Source organism: Rana temporaria, chromosome 6 (assembly GCF_905171775.1).
Source record: "Rana temporaria chromosome 6, aRanTem1.1, whole genome shotgun sequence".
In the NCBI taxonomy this organism is placed as follows: Eukaryota; Metazoa; Chordata; class Amphibia; order Anura; family Ranidae; genus Rana; species Rana temporaria.
Window position 1 is genome coordinate 34,569,515 of NC_053494.1, and position 16,157 is coordinate 34,585,671.

General features: G+C 43.4%; 1 protein-coding gene across 1 annotated transcript in view; it reads left to right on the plus strand.

Moving 5' to 3' along the window:
* LOC120944390 (heparan sulfate glucosamine 3-O-sulfotransferase 2-like) overlaps positions 1 to 16,157 on the plus strand; it is a 79,365-nt gene that overhangs the window by 21,277 nt on the left and 41,931 nt on the right. Inside the window, exon 3 of the mRNA XM_040358448.1 lies at positions 3,904 to 4,529. Within this exon, the coding sequence (XP_040214382.1) occupies positions 3,904 to 4,529 (626 nt within the window). The remainder of the gene's footprint in view (positions 1 to 3,903; positions 4,530 to 16,157) is intronic.

Here is a 16,157-nt window from a genome sequence, read left to right on the forward strand (position 1 = left end):
AATAGGAAGACATATAAAAAGGTCAAAATGAGTGAAGAAAGAGAGGGGCTAGAGAGAGTAGAGGGAAATAGAGAGAGAGAGAGAGAGAGAGAGAGAGAGAGAGAGAGAGAGAGAGAGAGAGAGAGAGAAGAGAGAAAGGTGGAAAGCAAAAGGAAGAAAAATAATTAAAGATAGGAGAGTGATTAAAAAGAGAGAGGGTGGAGAGAGATAGAGGGAGAAAGTGGGAGGGAAAGAGAAGGATTGAGAGGGGGGGTTAAGAAAGAGTTTTTATAACGTGGGCAAAATTAGTGAAAAGCGTGGGGTGGAGGTAACAGAGATAGAGAGACAGAGAGAAAATGTGGAGCAATAAGAAGAAAGATGAGGAAAGAGAGAATGCAGCAATAGCAAGAAAAATAAAGAAGAGAGAGAGAGAGAGGAAAAGCAATAGGAAGAAAAATTATAAAGATTGGAGAGTGAGTGAAAAAAAGAGAGGGTTGAGAGGTCGGGTTCATAGCAAGAGAGGAGGGTGGGGGTTGAAAGAGAGAGAGAGAGTTGATAGAGAGAGAGTTGATAGCGAGAGAGGAGATTGAGAGAGAGAGAGAGAGAGAGAGAGAGAGAGAGGAGGTTGAGAGAGAGGGGGTGATAGAAAGAAAAGAAGAGGTTGAGAGAGGGGGGTTGATAGAGAGAGAAAGAGAGAGAGGAGGTTGAGAGAGGGGGGGTGATAGAGAGAGAGAGAGAGAGGTGGGGTTGATCGAGAAAAAAAAAGAGAGAGGAGATTGAGAGAAAGGGGGGGGTGATAGAGAGAGAGGTGGGGTTGATCGAGAGAGTGGAAAAAGGAAGAGAGAGAGAAAGCAATAGTAAGAAAAATAATACTGGAAGGGTGAAGAAGAGAGAGGCAGGTAGACAGTGATACTGTATGGATGATAAACAGAGTAAAAAGAATGTAGAGAAGAAATTGTGTAAAGAAGATAGAGAGTTGAGGGGAGGGAGAAGAATAAATAGAGAAGTTTAATAAAGAAAAGACAGAGATGTGGAGACAGAAAGTAGATAAAAGGGAGATGGCAAAGTAAAGAGACAGATACTGGGGAAGGAGGCAGAAGAAGGAAGAGGAGGGAGGGAGACAAGCAGGGAGTTAGAGAACAAGCAGGGAGTTATTTATCACAAATGTTCTTTTAATGCTCTATGACAGAGGCATGTACCCATCTTGTTACTGTGGTATTGAGTGGCACAGAGATAAACACTTGGAAAGAATGGAGTATGGGTATGGAGTTCAGTGTATGGGATTATACGGTTTTTATTTTGTTTGTTTATTTGTTATGGTTGAACTATATGGACTTGTGTATTTTTTCAACCTGACTAACTATGTAACTATGTAAGTCTCTTACATAAGTAGACAAGTCCTCTGATGTTCAGGTGATTAGGAATGGCAGGTTTCCAGGTAATAAATCACTATCAGTCAGTAAGGTCTCTGGGGTTTCAGTGCTGAATGCTCTAGAGACACAAATCCGGGGTCAGCTGTGTGCAAAGTGCCAGACAATGAACATATTGGGGTGCAGTGTGTGCGATGTGTCAGACAACATGAGATAGATCTAGGGACATTTGTGTGAAGTACTGTACTTAGCAGGGGCCAGACCTGTGTCATGTGCCAGGCAGGTGAAGGATCTGAGGTCATCTGTGTGTGATGAGGCATACCCACCCATGACCCTGTGTCCGCTCTGTGACATGCCAGGCAGCACAGGATAGGGTCAGCGCTTTGTGATATGCCAGGCAGGTGACCGATCTGCAGCCCCGTAGAATACAAGGCAGGTGACAGATCTGGGATTAGTCCTATGTGACATGTCAAGCAGGCGACAGGTCTGGTATTAGTCCTATGTGACATGTCAGGCAGGTGACAGTTCTGGGATTAGTCCTATGTGACATATCAGGCAGGTGACAGATCTGGGATTAGCCCTATGTGCCATGTCAGGCAGGTGACAGATCTGGGATTAGCCCTATGTGACATGTCAGGCAGGTGACAGATCTGGGATTAACCCTATGTGACATGTCAGGCAGGTGACAGATCTGGGATTAGCCCTATGTGACATGTCAGGCAGGTGACAGATCTGGGATTAGTCCTATGTGACATGTCAGGCAGGTGACAGATCTGGGATTAGCCCTATGTGACATGTCGAGCAGGTGACAGATCTGGGATTAGCCCTATGTGACATGTCAGGCAGGTGACAGATCTGGGATTAGCCCTATGTGACATGTCAGGCAGGTGACAGATCTGGGATTAGCCCTATGTGACATGTCAGGCAGGTGACAGATCTGGGATTAGTCCTATGTGACATGTCAGGCAGGTGACAGATCTGGGATTAGCCCTATGTGACATGTCAGGCAGGTGACAGATCTGGGATTAGCCCTATGTGACATGTCAGGCAGGTGACAGATCTGGGATTAGCCCTATGTGACATGTCGGGCAGGTGACAGATCTGGGATTAGTTGTATGTACATGTCAGGCAGCTGGCAGATCTGGGATTAGCCCTATGTGACATGTCAGGCAGGTGACAGATCTGGGATTAGCCCTATGTGACATGTCAGGCAGGTGACAGATCTGGGATTAGTCCTATGTGACATGTCGGGCAGGTGACAGATCTGGGATTAGTTTTATGTACATGTCAGGCAGCTGGCAGATCTGGGATTAGTCCTATGTGACATGTTGGGCAGGTGACAGATCTGGGATTAGCCCTATGTGACATGTCGGGCAGGTGACAGATCTGGGATTAGTCCTATGTGACATGTCAGGCAGCTGGCAGATCTGGGATTAGTCCTATGTGACATGTCAGGCAGGTGACAGGTCTGGGATTAGTCCTTTGTTATGTACCAGCCAGGGTACAGATCTTGGGTGCGCTCTGTTTTATATACCAGGCAGGTGACATTTCTGGGGTGCACTGTGCGATAGCTGCATGTGATATACCAGGCAGGGGACGTATCTGGGGTGCTCAGTGTGTGATCTACCAGGCATGGGACTTATCTGGGGTGCTCTGCATGTGATATACCAGGCATGGGACATATCTGGGGTGCTCTGCATGTGATATACCAGGCAGGGGACTTATCTGGGGTGCTCTGCATGTGATATACCAGGCAGGGGACTTATCTGGGGTGCTCTGCATGTGATATACCAGGCAGGGGACTTATCTGGGGTGCTCTGCATGTGATCTACCAGGCATGGGAAGTATCTGGGGTGCTCTGCATGTGATATACCAGGCAGGGGACTTATCTGGGGTGCTCTGCATGTGATATACCAGGCATGGGACATATCTGGGGTGCTCTGCATGTGATATACCAGGCAGGGGACTTATCTGGGGTGCTCTGCATGTGATATACCAGGCATGGGACATATCTGGGGTGCTCTGCATGTGATATACCAGGCATGGGACTTATCTGGGGTGCTCTGTATGTGATATACCAGGCATGGGGCATATATGGAGTGCTCTGCATGTGATATACCAGGCAGGGGACATATCTGGGGTGCTCTGCATGTGATATACCAGGCATGGGGCATATAGGGTGCTCTGCATGTGATATACCAGGCATGGGACATATCTGGGGTGCTCTGTATGTGATATGCTAGGCAGGGGACTTATCTGGGGTGCTCTGTATGTGATATGCTAGGCAGGGGACTTAGCTGGGGTGCTCTGTATGTGATGTACCAGGCAGGGGACTTATCTGGGGTGCACTGCATGTGATATACCAGGCAGGGTATATATCTGGGGTGCGCTCTGGTATATACCAGACAGGATAGACATCTGGGTGCACTGTGTGCTGTGGCAGGCAGTGTCAGGGCACGGTACCCAGCTCGGTGTGTGTGCCCCGTAGTCGGAGCAGGGTGGGGGGATCCGGTGAGCCCTCCCTCCCTCCTCCAGCAGCTGATCTCAGACGAAGGGGGTGTGCCAGCCATCAGTGCCGGGCTCTGCCTGCAGCTTCACCGGGACAGTCACACATGCAGGAGCCCGGAGGGGCCACGATGTGGCCCCTGTGCATGGAGTCATGGCACCCAGAGTGAGCCCCCGAAGGGCCAGGAGATACCTCTTCCTATGTACCCTCTGCCTGTCCTGCACCCTCCTCTGCTACAACCTGCTCCTCCGGGGACACTCCAGCATGCACAGCCGAGGCTACCAGCAACTCAGCTGCCCACCTTACCCTCCGATCCTGGGGGGCAAGAAACTCCTGCAGAAGATGCCCCTCTGCCAACCCTCCGGAGCTACTTCCACCTCTCCCAGCACCGATCTACCGTACACTGAGTGGACTGGCAGGAACCATACTGAACCTTCCCAAATAACGGGCACCCCACCAAAACCCAGCCAGCACCACACTCACTCCCCTGCCAACAGCACCACTGCCCTCCGCTACGGGCACAAGAGGCTCCCCCAAGCCATCATCGTAGGGGTTAAAAAAGGTGGCACCAGGGCAGTGCTGGAATTTATTCGGGTGCACCCAGAGGTGAGAGCCATGGGCACCGAATCCCACTTCTTCGATAGGAACTACGAGAGGGGATTGGACTGGTACAGGTAAGGGCACTGCCAGGCTCCGTATTATTTCATAAACCATCCATTCATTGTAATTTACAGATAGTAGCCAGGAATTACACTTTACAATCACCGATCAGACACTAAAAGCATCCCAGCTTGTCTATTGTGTCATTTAAGGCTGTGTATACATGATAAACGCTACATATCTTTCAATGTGTAAATATTTATTCCTGGAATTGCTACTTTGTTCATTAAACTCTAAAATCCAATGTACATTCACCCATAAATATTGTAGAAATCGCCATTTGGAAATGAAGGGGGGAATTCAATTGGCACTGATGGCACACGAGATAATAGATCGTTTTAGGACATCAAGACTGGAGGAGTCACACATTTTCATCAGGACCCTTTATTAGTGGATTGGCAAGGGTTTGCCCAAAATGTTGCAGCCAAATAGATTTCTAGAGAAAGGATCAACATCTTTAGGCAAAGGGCAAAGTATTGGAAGCCACACCAGCCAATCAAATGCTAGTTTTCATCTTTCTCTTGGCTCTAAGCTGATTGATTGGGTGATATGGGTTACTGCTAATTATGAGGTCACCTATAGTACATAGTGTTACATCCTATATACAGAAGATCTGGTTATTATGTTCTATAATTGGGCAGTATATAGGTCTAGTATGTTATATAGGAAGCCTTACAGAGTGATATGAGGAATATGAAATTATTATGTTCTATAATTGGGCAGTATATAGGTCTATTATGTTATATAGGATATACAGAGATATGGGGAATATGAAATTATTATGTTCTATAATTGGGCAGTATATAGGTCTAATATGTTATATAGGATGTACAGAGTGATATGGGGAATATCAAATGATTATGTTCTATAATTGGGCAGTATATAGGTCTGATATAGGAAGCCTTACAGAGTGATATGGGGAATATCAAATTATTATGTTCTATAATTGGGCAGTATATAGGTCTAATATGTTATATAGGATGTACAGAGGGATATGGAGAATATCAAATTATTATGTTCTATAATTGGGCAGGATATAGGTCTGATATAAGAAGCCTTACAGAGTGATATGTGGAATATCAAATTATTATGTTCTATAATTGGGCAGGATATAGGTCTAATATGTTATATAGGAAGCCTTACAGAGTTATATGGGGGAATATCAAATTATTATGTTTTATTATTCTCCAGTAAATAGGTCTAATATAATATATAAGAAGCCTTAAAGTGGATGTAAACCACTTTTTTGATGTCACAATGTAGAGAATAAGATTTCCTATCATCTGTGCCCAGTCTTACCACACAGAGTTAATCCAGCTCTGAGCAATCCTCTTTTATTGTTCAGTGAAAATTAACAGACTTCCAGATAAAAACCTGTCTAAATAAAAAGTCCTTTCCGTCCCCTTGCTTCGAGTGACATACATTACCTCTCACAATAAACTGTGGATCACCCCCCATATTATGATAAACATCCAGGAATGTGCATGTGTCCAAGCTAGTGCACGAGATATGTAAAAACCCTGTTACTCGAAGCAAGGGGACGGAAAGGACTTTTTATTTAGACAGGATTTTATCTGGAAGTCTGTTAATTTTCACTGAACAATAAAAGTGGATTGCTCAGAGCTGGATTAACTATGTGTGGCAAGACTGGGCACAGATGATAGGAAATCTTATTTTCTACATTGTGACATCAAAAAATAAATAAAAAAATTCGGGTATACATCCACTTTAAAGAGTGAAAATATATAATTATTATATAACTGGCCAGTATAAAGGTAAAATAATAAGAAGTCCTAAAGAGTGATATGGAAAAGATCTGATTATTGTGTGCTATAACTGGCCAGTATAAAGGTATAATATATTATATAAGAAGTCCCAGAGAGTGATATGGAAAAGATATGATTGTTATGTTCTATAATTAGTCAGTATACAGCATAAATCAAATTTATTATATAAGAAGCCCTGAAAAGTGATATGGAACAGCTCCAATTATTATGTTCTGTAATTGGCCAGCATAGGTCTATATAAGAAGCCTTAATGAGTAATGCAAATCTTCAGAAATGGTCAGAACATTCTTAGCAGACTGGACAGTTTCTGGTGAAAAAAATGGATGAGTTTGTTATAATATATTCTATAAAAAGCCTTAAAAGTGATATGGAAAAGATTCGATTTTGTGTTCCATAGTTGGCAAGCATAGGTCTAATGGTTATATAAGAAGTCTTGCAGAGTAGTAAAAATCTTTAGACGTGGACAGAACATTTTTGGTTGGACAGTTTCTGACCCAGCCAGGGATGAATGCAGAATACAGAATACAGAAATGTGTTTAGCATGCATTTATTGCCAAATTGGTTTGAGAATACAGGTTGCCATAATCAAGGAAATATTTTCTTATAATTGGCTTGTGTATGGGTACATACACATTTTATTTTTAATATAGCACCAACCATAGGTGTGCGCAGCCTTTTGCATAAGGATGTGCACCCCAAAGCTCAAACTCACATAGGTCTGTGTATATATATATATATATATATATATATATATATACATACATACAGTGTCAGTCAGGGGCGGACTGACCATTGGGGCTCTCGGGCACTGCCCGAGGGCCCCATGCCACTAGGGGGCCCCATCAGGGTTGCCAGGCTCAATAAAACCAGGGACAGTATGTAAAAATTTGTGTTTTTTTTTACATCTGTCACTGATATGTCTGAAACCGACATGCTTTTAAAGTAAAAATCCAGAGGTTTTAACTGTCCTGCCTCTGCACTGCCTCCTGGCATGGTGGCCATCTGTACGCCTGGGGGCCCCATAATCTTCTATTGCCCGGGGGCCCCATGAGTTCTCAGTCCGCCCCTGGTGTCAGTAGAGCAGGGGACAATGTCAGTAGGGCAGAGATTGGTGTCAGTAGTTTATTTAAATTATTTGTTTATTTTTACTCTTTAAAAAAAATAAAAACAATATTATTCTTTATTTATTTATTATTGTTTACAATATTTTTTTACAATAATTTATTTGAATTTATTTTTATTTTTTAGGAGCCCCATTTGGTGAACTATCAGGAATCTAAACAGACCCCTGATGTCTCACTTTTGACACAGAGAAAGGGACTGAGGACAAAGATTCCCCAGTCTCTTTCTCTGCAGCCAAGCAGCAGGGGGAATCTGCGCAGCACAGGGTGATAAGGGTTTGCCCAGGCACACCTGGCACACCCTGTGCGCACGCCTATGGCACCAACATAGTCCTTAGTCTTTTACATGCTACACAGAACCGTACTAATAAATCCTTGCCCCACAGGAGTTTAGAGTCTCAGGTAGCCATTCTCAACAAAGGTTCTTCCAGAGGTTGCTAGGACTTCCCTGAGCTGTGGTTAATTGACTTTACATCTGGGGGTGCCCGCATAGTCCTGTGTACCATGTTACTTGGCAGAGTCAGCTGCATGGCTCCATTCTTTCCACTGATGATCACCAATGTAAGGAATGTTCTTCCCACTCACCCCTGAATAATCAATTTTAGCAAGGATTCCTGGAGACTTGGAAATTATTTCAAGTGTTCCTCTGGTGTAAATAAGTTGAGAAGGGCTGGTCTAATGACCTTAACCCAAAAAATACTATTTTTATTACTTTGAGTATCCATTCATATACCAAAACGAAACGTCGCAGTGCTTTAAAGAATATATAATTTTCAGCACCAAAGCTTTAATCTAATAAGCCTAGTGCTGTTTAAAGGCATACACATGTTCTAGATTTAGGTAAAAGCTGGTTAACCTTCCTGCCTGGTTATGGAAGAAACCTGTAGAACTAGGAAGGAACCTGGGCACACATAGGGAGAACATTAACACAGTATATATATATATGTATATATATATATATATGTATATATATATATATATATATATATATATATATATATATATATATATATATATATATATGTATATATATATATATATATATATAGAGAGAGAGAGAGAGAGAGAGAGAGAGAGAGAGAGAGAGAGAGAGAGATTTTTTTCTCAAAAAATAGGTGCAGGAACTCAACCACGACCCCATTCAAATTTCATAAACAGTAGCAGGGTCTTAAAGGTGCATTAAATACCTGGATTGCATTACATACAGAGTGTAGAGCTGTCACCAGACTTCTGTGTTTACAAGTGATTGTGGTAAGCAGGCACCAAAGGGTCTGAGCCAGAGGTGGTGGAACTGAGTTCCCCCAAGTTCCCCCTGAAAAAAAGCTCTGTATATATATATATATATATATATATATATATATATATATATATATTTTTTTTTTTTATACACACATACACACGACAAATAAGTGTAGACATTTTAAAATGTAGTAGAGTAGTGGATAGTGTCAGAAGAGCAGTGGGCATGTCAGTAGGCATAGGCGTGCGCAAGGGGTGTGCACGGGCACATCCTAATCACCCTGTGTGCCACAGATTTCCCCTGCTGATATTTCACCAAACCACCCAATGGGGCTCCTAAAAAAAGTTGTAAAAAAACAAAAAAAAACAAAAAAAAAAAATACTGGCCCATATTCTCTCTAAATGTCCGTGGGCGGCGCGTAAGGCATTTACACTCCGCCGCCCCAAACTACAGGAGCAAGTGCTGTATTCCCCAAACACTTGCTCCGTAGTTTGGGGCGGCGGAGTGTAAATGGCCCGGCGTAGCCACGCGTATCTTCAAGGGGGTGGCTTCTATTCAAATTAAGCACGCCCCCGATTCTAAGTAACAGCGCATGCGTCGGGCTTAAAAAAGCCCAGTGCGCATGCTCCAGTTCTCGTCGGAAAACGTCAATGACGCCGACGTGTGCGTCATTGACGTAAAGTCGTATTCAAGAACGACTTAGGGAAACGACGTAGCCAACGGAAAAACACGGCGCGGACCCGACGCTATCCGTAACATGGCCTACGTGGGACATGCGGAAACGTACTCCTCATATAGCAGGAGTAAGTTTCCGCTTACGCAAACGACGTTAGCGACGGGTACGCGACGCAAAATCGTTCGGGAATCGGCGTAGCAGGCTCATTTGCATAAACAAATGAGACCTTCACGTAAATGCCATCTAGCGGCGGGCGGCGTAATTACATTTAAGATCCGACAGTGTATCTATGCGAAAATGATTCTAAGAATCACTCGCATAGATACACGGGCCAAAAAAGAGAGATACGATGGAGTATCCTGAGATACTCCATCGTAACTTCTCTCAGAATATGGCCCACTGACACCAACCTCTGCCCTACTGACATGTCCACTGCTCTACTAACACCATCCATGTTTTAATACATTTTAAAATGTTTTTTTTACATTTATTTATAATGAGCGTGTGTGTGTATATTACACATACATGCACACATGCACGCATGTGTGTTTGAGCTCTGGGGTGCACACCCTAATGCAATAGACTGCGCACACCTATGTCAGTAGGGCAGAGGTTGGCGTCAATAGGCCAGTCGATGGTGTCAGAATTAATTTATTTGTATTATTTAATTTTTGTATAATTTTTTTACAATTTTATTTATATATATATATTTTTTTTTTTACAAATGTATTTTAGGAGCTTTGGTGAAATTTCAGCAGGGGGAATCTGCACCGCACGGGGTGATTAGGATGTGCCCAGGTACACCCCCTGCGCACACCTATGACTACATGGTATATATGGTGCTATGTACTGCGTGATTGGGGCATCCGGTATCTCCTTTCGCCTTCCTATTGTCATTTTGTTCTTTAAAGATTTTAGAAGCTAACCTGACACATTTTACAACTCCCATTAGAAACACAATTAATTTAATATGACTGCGGTGGTTACCTAGAAGCCTTGCAATGCTGCACAAGCGGCACCAATCAGCTGATAATAAATGATAGATTGTAATAATGTGGATGTGCAGGAAGATATACCTGCAGTGGCTTCACCCCAAATACCGTCACAATGGTGTGTCCCAGCAGCAAAGTCCAGGATCACTGGAGATCTCTGTTTTATATACATTGAGAATAGACCCATGTCTTACACAGTATAAAATAGGAAGCTTTTAAGTACTTTGTACTGTATGAAGCCAAGCACATAATTCCTTCCTTTTCCTAAATCATCATATTCTATACAATTATTAATGACCGGGTCTATTCATTCTCAGTGTGAACATTAACAATGTCCTAGAATCACCTTTCACAATTATAATTATGTGCTGTACAGCTTAAGTCATAATTCCATCTTTCACAGGTTGCCATCAGTTGCGAATTAATTTACACTTTGCATGAATGTATGGCAGGTGCGGACTGACCATTTGGGCTCTCGGGCACTGCCCGAGGGCCCCATGCCACTAGGGGGCCCCATCAGGGCTGCCAGCCTTAGTAAAACCAGGGAAAGTATGTAAAAATCTGTGTTTTTTTAGAGATCCCAAGATTATAGCTGCATGTGTATTTTGTGTGTATGTATACTGTGTGTATATTGTGTGTCTGTGTGTATGTATACTGTATGCGTGTGTGTATATACTGTGTGGCCCCATAATCTATTGCCTGGGGGCCCCATAATCTCCTATTGCCCAGGGGCCCCATAATCTTCTATTACATCGGGGACCCCATAATCTCCTATTGCCCGGGGGCCCCATAATCTCCTATTGCCCTGGGCCCCATAATCTCCTATTGCCCAGGGGCCCCATAATCTCCTATTGCATCGGGGGCCCCATAATCTTCTATTGCCCGGGGGCCCCATAATCTCATATTGCCCTGGGGGCCCCATGAGTTGTCAGTCCGCCCCTGATGTATGGAAATATGCATTGGATTTTTACACTTAGCTTAGTTCTATTTGTTTGTGCACATGCACACCCACGCACATTATTGTACAATACATATACACTCACCGGCCACTTTATTAGGCTGTTCAATTGTTTGGTAACACAAATTGCTAATCAGCCAATCACATGGAAGCAGCTCAATGCATTTAGACATCTAGACGTGGTGAAGACAACTTGCCAAAGTTCAAACCGAGCATCAGAATGGAGACGAAAGGGGATTTACAGTGGATATAAAAAGTCTACACACCCCTGTTAAAATATCAGGTTTCTGTGATGTAAAAAAAATCACACAAAGCTAAATCATTTCAGAACTTTTTCCACCTTTAATGTGACCTATAAACTGTACAACTCAGTTGAAAAAACAAACTGAAATCTTTTAGGTGGAGTGAAGTAAAAAAAAAAAAGTAATATGGTGGCATACACCCTCTTATAACTGGGGATGTAGATGTGTTCATAATCAAGTAATCACATTCAAACTCATGTTAGAGTCAGTATACACCTGCCATCATTTAAAGTGCCTCTGATTAACACCAAATAAAGTTCAACTGTTCTAGTAGGTCTTTCCTGACATTTTCTTAGTCGCATCCTACAGCAATAGCCATGGTCCGCAGAGAGCTTCCAAAGCATCAGAGGGATCTCATTGTTAAAGTCAGGAGAAGGGTACAAAAGAGTTTCCAAGGCATTCGATATACCATGGAACACAGTGAAGTGGAGAAAATATGGCAAAACAGTGACATTACCAAGAACTGTCTGTCCCTCCAAAATTTATGAAAAGGCGAGAAGAAAACTGGTCAGGGAGGCTGCCAAGAGGCCTATAGCAATATTAAAGGAGCTGCAGGAATATCTGGCAAGTACTGGCTGTGTGGTACATGTGACAATCTCCCGTATTCTTCATGTGTCTGGGCTTTGAGGTAGAGTGGCAAGATGGAAGTCTTTTCTTACGAAGAAAAACATCCAAGCCTGGCTAAATTTTTCATAAACACATCTGAAGTTTCCCAAAAGCATGTGGGAAAATATGTTATGGTCTGATGAAACCAAGGTTGAACTTTTTGGCAATAATTCCAAAAGATATGTTTGGTGCAAAAACAACACTGCACATCACCAAAATAACACCATACCCACTGTGAAGCATGGTGGTTTCAGCATCATGCTTTGGGGCTGTTTTTGTTCAGCTGGAACAGAGGCCTTAGTCAAGGTAGAGGGAATTATGAACAGTTCCAAATACCAGTCAATATTGGCACAAAACCTTCAGGCTTCTGCTAGAAAGCTGAACACGAAGAGGAACTTCATCTTTCAGCATGGCAGCGACCCAAAGTATACGTCCAAATCAACAAAGGAATGGCTTTACCAGAAGAATATTAAAGTTTTGGAATGGCCCAGCCAGAGCCCAGACCTGAATCCAATTGAAAAGCCGTGGGGTGTTCTGAGGAGGGCTGTGCCCAAGAGATGCCCTCGCAATCTGACAGATTTGGAATGTTTTTGCAAAGAAGAGTGGGCAAATATTGCCAAATCAAGATGTGCCATGCTGATAGACTCCTACCCAAAAAGACTGAGTGCTGTAATAAAATCAAAAGGTGCTTCAACAAAGTATTAGTTTAAGGGTGTGCACACCTATGCAAACATATTATTTTAGTTTTTACCGCCTAAAATATTTCAGTTTGTTGTTCAACTGAGTTGTCCAGTTTATAGGCCACATTAAAGGTGGAAAAAGTTCTGAAATGATTTAGCTTTGTCTCATTTTTTTTTTTTACATCACAGAAACCTGACATTTTAACAGGGGTGTGTAGACTTTTTATATCCACTGTAAGTGACTTTGAACATGGCATGGTTGTTGGTGCCAGACGGGCTGGTCTGAGTATTCCAAGAACTGCTGATCTCTTGGGATTTTCACGCACAACCATCTCTAGGGTTTACAGAGAATGGTTTAAAAAAGAGAAAATATCCAGTGAACGGCAGTTGTGTGGACAAAAATGCCTTGTTGATGTCAGAGGAGAATGGGCAGACTGGTTCAAGGTGATAAAAGGGCAACAGTAACTCAAATAAACACTTGTTACAACCAAGGTATGCAGAATACCATCTCTGAATACACAACACATTAAAGCAGACGGGCTAGAGAAGCAGAAGACCACAGCAGGTGCTACTCCTGTCAAATAAGAACAGGAAACTCAGGCTACAATTTGCACAGGCTCACCAAAATTGGACAATAGAAGATTGGAAAAACGTTCCCTTGTCTGATGAGTCTCGATTTCAGCTGCGACATTCAGATGGTCGGGTCAGAATTTGGTGTAAACAACATAAAAGCATGGGTCCATCCTGCCTTGTATCAACGGTTCAGGCTGAGTAATGGTGTGGGGGGAAATTTTCTTGGTACACTTTGGGCCCCTTAGTACCAATTGAGCATCATTTAAACGCCACGGTCTACCTGAGTATTGTCGCTGACCATGTCCATCCCTTTATAACTACAGTGTACCCATCTTCTGATGGCTCCTTCCAGCAGGATAATGCACCATGTCACAAAATTCAGATCATCTCACCACTGGTTTCTTGAACATGACAATGAGGTCACTGAACTCCAATGTCCTCCACAGTCACCAGATCTCATCCAATAGAGCACCTTTGGGATGTGGTGGGAAATTCACATCATGGATGTGCAGCCAACAAATCTGAAGCAACTGCGTGATGCTATCATGTCACTATGGATCAAAATCTCCTAGGAATATTTCCAACACCTTGTTGAATCTCTACCACATAGAATTAAGACAGTTCTGAAGGCAAAAGGGGGTCCAACACTGTACTAGCAAGATGTACCTAATAAAGGGACCGGTGTGTAAATATATATATATATATATATATATATATATATTTTTATTGTTATAGTATAGTATTTATATAGTGCTGACAATTTTCGTGGCATGCATACACAAATTAAGGCCAATATAGTCAGGGACCAATTACTGTAACCTACTAGCCATAGGCGTGCGCACAGGGTGGATTTAGCAGAGCGGGTCGGATCGGATGTCAGCGCACATGTTACCGCTGACATCCATCTCTCTATAGAGATGTAATGGATCATCCGTTCAGGTCCACCTGAAAAACTGACAGGCGGATCTGAACAGTCTGCCCATGTGAAAGGGCCCTTACACCTCTGACTCAGGGCCCCTGATAAAGCAGACAGTAGTAGTACAGGAGTACAGAGTGGCACAAGTGCCTATTGGTCTTGCTGACAGCAAGGCCGTATTGGCTCTCTGGATCAAGTAGGGGAAGAGCTTCAGTAGACCGCAGCAGAGCAGGAATGCCGGATGGATCACCAGTGAGCAGAAGACAGGAGCAGGCTGGTTCTGGACATAGTGGATAGACAGCTGGTTGCAGACAGGTGGTGGAATATAGACAGTCATACACAGGCAAACAGATCAGGTGCAGATGCGTAGGCAGGAGCAATGTCAGGATGCAAGCCGAGGGGGTAATAGATCAGTGGAGCAGCAGCGAGGGGAAACAGGCAGCGTGGTCAGAGGCAGGCCAGAGTTCAGGAGAAGTCAAGACAAGCTGGGTCGGTAACAGTAGTCAGATGCAGAGAAACAGGTTGCAGGTATGTATAGGAACGCTGTAGGCAAGACAGCACAGAAGCATAGCACAGGCTCAGTTTAAATAGCCTGCTTGGCACCAATGCGAGCAATAGATGGGCGCAAATGTGCGCACGTGCACAATTTCTATTAACATGACCAGGAACAAGAATTAGCCTGTACCTATACACAAGACACTGCCTAGAAAAGCCATCCTGTCTGCTGGAATGTCTTTCCTGCAGTCTGTGTCTTAGAATAAGAGCGAGGTGAAGCCTACATCAATCTACATGTAATATCCTGCCCCATTGTGTTTAACTAATTAGTGGGTATGGAGGATGAGTGAGTGAGTGGGCTGTCATTTACCACTGTGTATACACCCACTTGTGTGACTTGGGCTGCTCAGATGTGATAGGGATGAAATGCTTGGCATAGAAACTCACAGAAAAACTGAGCATGTACAGATTTGCCAACACTGCTCTGCAAAATCCTAAACAGAATTGGGGACATGAACAGAAGGTGGAGATAGAGAGCAGCAGGATCAATTATTTATTTTTTTGCAGAATACAGAAAACGGATCCCATAGTGACTGAGTGAGTATGAACAGCATGTAATACACCCTTTATTGATAGTTTTTTATGATGTGGGTTTAGTGACACTTTAAGGCCCAGCTGATGTACTAAACTTTAAAGTGGTACTAAAGGTTTGTTTTTTAAATAATAAACATGTCATACTTACCTCCACTGTGCAGTTTGTTTTGCACAGAGTGGCTCCGATCGTCCTCTTCTGGGGTCCCATGGTGGCTTTCATGGCTCCCCCTCACAATAGACAACCCCCTCTGGGAAGTGCTCTCCCGAAGGGGGTTACCTTGCAGGCGCGCTCCAGAGTCATTCGCTCGGTGTACATCTATCAATCAATCCAATGAAGAGCCGACAAGACGTGGAGAGAGCGACGCGGGATTGAGCCCATGGAAGTTCGGAGTTCAGGTAAGTAAAACGGGGGCTTGGGGGGGCCAGGCACAGCAAGGTTAGGATGCATTAAGGTGAAAAAACATGAGGGTTTACAACCCCTTTAGTATGTTATGTCAGCAATTTAATTCGAAAGCTAGATCCTATCCTTGAAATCTGCTCAGTGGATACCATTTTTCATTTGCATAGAACCATGAATTTTCATTTATAAACACATTTAGACTTGTAATTAATAGCACTGGAAAACACTTAATTTTCTCAAGCATTCCCCATTCACAATTAACCTCTTGACAACCGAGGACGTCCCTGGGACATCCTCGACTT